The 4,737-nt window shown below is 47.5% G+C and overlaps 1 protein-coding gene across 1 annotated transcript; it reads left to right on the top strand.

Annotated features, from left to right (window-relative positions):
* The first annotated feature begins 1,527 nt into the window (after positions 1 to 1,527).
* On the top strand, positions 1,528 to 3,373 carry LOC123090317 (uncharacterized). Its single transcript, XM_044511674.1, has 4 exons — positions 1,528 to 1,780; positions 1,894 to 2,288; positions 2,386 to 2,616; positions 2,708 to 3,373. The coding sequence occupies exons 1-4, from the start codon at positions 1,528 to 1,530 to the stop codon at positions 3,005 to 3,007; spliced, it is 1,179 nt and encodes a 392-aa protein (XP_044367609.1). The 3' UTR covers positions 3,008 to 3,373.
* Positions 3,374 to 4,737: the final 1,364 nt, after the last annotated feature.

The following is a 4,737-nucleotide window of genomic DNA, read 5'->3' as shown; positions in this document are numbered from 1 at the left end:
AAAATCACACATTTCTAGCACATGTATTATTCATTATAAAAGTACATGATCTTGCTTTTTTGTACAGGCCACATAAAACATATTTTGTGATGAAATTTAACACAGATCTAGTATACATCTATAAATGGATGTATACTACTGTCTGAAGTTTTTATGTGTAAAATTTTACACAGTTTTGTTTCGGTACATAAAAAACGTACTTGTGTATTTTTTCAGTTTTTTTTTAACTTAGAAAGTTGATTTTTGAACGTTTGGAAACAAAGGACTCCATGAAGCCCGGAGAGCCATATATCCACTCTCCTGTTTGCGCTCGCTAGTGTCGCTATAAGCCTTATTAAGCATAACTAGTAACATATGCTAACACTTCTCCAAAACCGTAGGTACCTCATCGTTTTTATTGATACCGATGATGCAGCGTGGATCCGTATCGGACACATCTTGAATGGCTGTGTTCCTTTCGAAGAAAGCAACTGCGACAGTAATATAATCATTACAGATTCCTATGACAACATATTTCTGTCCAATCTTGAAGCTGAATCACGTACCTCTCGTGGGCAGTATCATCTCAAACACACAGTTACTGAGTTCTTAAGAAAGGGCACCGCCATGCCTTGTGATGAAATGACATGCTTGTTATATCTAAGCATATTCCCAGAGAAGCACCCAATTGAGAGAGATGACTTGATACGGAGATGGATAGCCGAAGGCTTTGTCCAAGATTATGTACAAGGAGACAGAATTTTCTCCGACCTCATCAATGCAAGAATAATCCTGAGCACGTATGCTGCCGACACTCATGGCAGGGTACAGGCTTACCATGTTGACGAGGTGGTGCTCAAGTTCATAACTTGCTTGGCAGATAAAGAAAAGTTTGTGGTAAGATCAGATCCGCAATCACTAAATCATAATGAACCAAACTATATCATATACCCACCTTACATCATTGTAGCCCTCCCAAATAATGTTGCCAAATATCCAAGAACCCAGGCCTACTATCATGTGAGGTCACTTTCAGTGTTCTCGCACGAGATTAGCTTTCGGCTACCTCCTTGGAGATTTGGGTTTTTACATGTCTTGTATTTAGAAGATTGCAGAAGCCGCGACATTAAGGGTATAGGAAAGCTGATTCTCTTGAGGTACCTTCGGCTAAGCGGCGCTCGTTGTCTCAAGCTACCAGAAGAAATCGGAAAGCTACAACTTCTGCAGACATTGGACCTGAAGCAGGCAGGAGTGGCAGCTCTGCCACAAGTTGTGGCCAGCCTACCAGAACTTGTTCGTCTGTGGGTTGGCCCACAAACGGTGCTGCCACTTGGCATTATGCGTGCGCCAAAACTTAATGAGTTGTCGGAAGTGGATGGCGGAAATATCAAAAGGTATATGACAAATCCTAAACCTGACAGTCCAAGTCCATCCATATTGAAGGTGCTGGAAGTTTCACTCCCTAGTACTAGCGAGGAGCCTCCTCTCGATGAGCTGCCACCAAGTCTGTTGGGTGTTCGCGTATCCACACCGGGTCTATCAGCTGTCATGACCCGCAACGGCAACGAGGATATCCTCGGAAGATTTACGGTGTGTCCCCGTCGTCCATCCCCATCATCGTCTTCCGAGATGGTGCTAGGCTGGGTCCACTCGCCATCGGAACCATGGAAGCTTTCCAGTCTATGCATCACGGTCCAGGCACTGGAGCAGAACGATCTTGACATGCTTGGCAAGTGTGGTGCTCTTCGGTTCCTTGATTTGCAGGTTGAAGGAGACACAAAAAAGGGGTTCAACATTACAGGTAGGAGGTTCATTGATTAATGTTGCTTCTTGCTTTTCACTATCACAATCAATTTCTTTTAACATGCCCCTGTTTCTGCTTCTAGTTAATTAATTGTTTATCTTTCATTACAGTTAGTGGCGAGGCTTTCAAGCGTCTGGTAGACTTCAAGTTTGCAAGTCGCGCAAGGAGCCGAGACAGGACCCAGGCCGCCAGGGCTCAGGGCGTGGAGCTGGAAGGCGGTCCGGGGCCTGCTGCACCACGGGAACCGGTGCTCAAGTTTGAAGAAGGCGTCATGCCTGAACTTGAGACGCTTTCGTTGGGCGTACATGTTCCTGTTGGTGATTCAGTGGACCTGGGCTTGCAGCACCTCGCCTCCCTCAAGACGGCGCACATTAGGATCGACTGTAGCGATGCCACGGTTTGGGAGGTGAGCAAAGCAGAGGCTGCCCTGTGGGTCGCAGCCAACCAGGATCGACGGGAACCAGTGACCCTTGACTTCCCCCGAGATTTCGAGACTCAGATGAAGGTTAGTTTCCTCCATCCGTGGATTGAGTCATTATTATGCCCCAGTCACCGCATGATTCCATAATTATTAATTCCTTGTCTTTGCTTCACTGCGGCAGAATGATTGCGATACACACGCCGAGATCGGTCTATGGGGTCCGGAAGAAGGGGGCGAGGGGTACAACAAGGATGGGGACGACGAGAGACCCCATCGTCTGGAGAATGTGACGGTGTGGACCGGCAAAGTCGTAGACGCCCTTGAGTATTCCTACCTCGACTGTTCTGGCAACCTTCGGTCTATGGATAGGAATGATGCTCGGTGGGGCAGTCGCGGCGGGGTACGATATAAGGTGAGTCTCTGAATCATGCGCATGCACAACTGTCATCACCACTGCTCTCATTTTAATCCGTTGTGTGTCTTCGTTCCATCCTTGCGCGCAGTTCAAGCTCGGACCGGAGGAGTTCCTCGAGCGAGTTTCCGGGACGATCGGCCGGTACCAGCACGGATCAGAAGTTCTGACAATTATAACGTCGCTCACCTTCGTTACCAATCTATGCCAGCACGGACCTCTTGGAGTAGAAAGGGGGCATCATTTCCACATCCCACGGCAGGGGGACGGCAGAATTACGGGCTTCTTTCTCCGTGCTGGCAAGTTCGTGGACGCCATCGGTGTTTATATCTGCGCAGGCCCGCACTGCGTTTCCAGTGTAACAGATTTACTGACAAATACCTCCTCCTAGCTCACTCGTGAAATAGTTGTTCTATTTGATTGCAAATGAAAAACGCTGAAGAAGACAATCTTTCGATTTGATACAGGTATGAGATCGCATAACCCATACCCACATATTCATGTACCCATATAATAATATAACAAGTGGGTCTCTATCATATGATTTACTTGCGTACCTATCATTATTATTTATATATTTCCAGTAGGCGTCTAGGCCAAAACTTTATTAAAATACTTAATTTGTGGCCTTATTTGCAACAAACTTACATTTGTACTGTGACAGTGAGTTTTTGAACTTCAAATGTATGACTATATGATGGTGTTTTGTTTTGTTGTGTTTGTTTATGAGAACTAGATGACCCGTTGTCGCGTAAAAAAGCAGGGCCAGCCGTGTATTTAAACCATGTTTATGTGACAGCTTAATAGATACATGATAGATCAAGAGGAAGTGATGAAAGAGTTTTCTGAAAACATTAGTAGTCAAGATGAACAGTAGAAGGCCGTTTGCTTACATACATAATACACGATCACACACTACTTTTTACTATGGAGATAATAATGAAAATTTAATGTCTATACATATCTTGCTCAGAGCAAGATCAAAAGGGCAAAGTTACTGCCATGTTTGTTATGAAACAAAAGGCATCATGATTGCTGCTCTTGCAAGGCATTTTTGCATTGACTAAAGATTATCATTCTCCGTCCCCCGTGCGGCTCCCGCGAGCGGCCCGGGCGGAACCCTAGATCGCCGCCGCCGCTCCCCTTTCTCGCCTTCCTTCTCCCTCGCCGCCGCCAGGCAATGCCTACCCGCGTGTGCGTCGGCGGCGGCGGGGCTTCCTCCCCCCTCACGAGGCTCCTGGGCGGCGCGGGACGGCCGGCCCTCACGGCGGCGCTCGGCTCGTCGGCAGGTCGGGCCGCCGGCGGATCTGGGCAGGGCCACTACTAGGGAAAACCTTATACACAGAATCTTACCAGCAGCGTGGTTTAAAAACAAACGCTACTGCTAATTAGCAGCAGCGTGCTTGAGGAAAATGCGCTGCTGAAAGAAAAGTAGCAGTAGCGCGTTCCAACAAAACCGCGCTACTGCTCTAATTGCCATGACCTCGCCGTCCAGCTAGTTATAGCAGTAGCGCCTTATAACGAACCGCGCTACTGCTACAGATGTTAGCAGCAGCGCACTTCTTTAAAACTTGCTACTGCTAAGTTCAGCCCAATAGTTTAGTCCCACCTCGCTCCGCGAACAGGGTGTTTACCACCTTAAATATGTTATTCCTCAAACTATCACAACCAGTTGGTCTTCACTGAACTCTATGTGTAGAATTTGTGGCCGCAATATGAGTCTTCTCCGGATCCTACCGAAGAGGACTCATATTGACAATTCAGATTGTACACAAAAAGATCATTAATGGCCAATATATTTTTGCATTTGACAGACAACTTAGCAGTAGCGCTTTTATTAGCAAAGCGCTACTGCTAGTCCAACTTAGCAGTAGCATGCATACTCGCGAATCGCTACTGCTATTCTTGTTAGCTGTAGCGTGTTTTCTTACCCGCGCTACTACTAACCCTACCGTATCCCCACGCGCGCGGCCGACCCCTCTCTCTCACTCACTCTCCCCCTTACTCTCGCCCGCGTTGATAACCGCCGTCGTTCATCGCTGGCGCCGTCGTCCGTCCGCCACTGAGGTACTCCCTTCTTCCGTCCCTCCTCCTCCCACCGCGCCCTCCTCCCTCCGCCTG

Source organism: Triticum aestivum, chromosome 4B (assembly GCF_018294505.1).
Source record: "Triticum aestivum cultivar Chinese Spring chromosome 4B, IWGSC CS RefSeq v2.1, whole genome shotgun sequence".
Classification (NCBI taxonomy): domain Eukaryota; kingdom Viridiplantae; phylum Streptophyta; class Magnoliopsida; order Poales; family Poaceae; genus Triticum; species Triticum aestivum.
The sequence above is the reverse complement of the archived record's forward strand: the minus strand, read 5'-3'. Positions and strand labels throughout refer to the sequence as shown.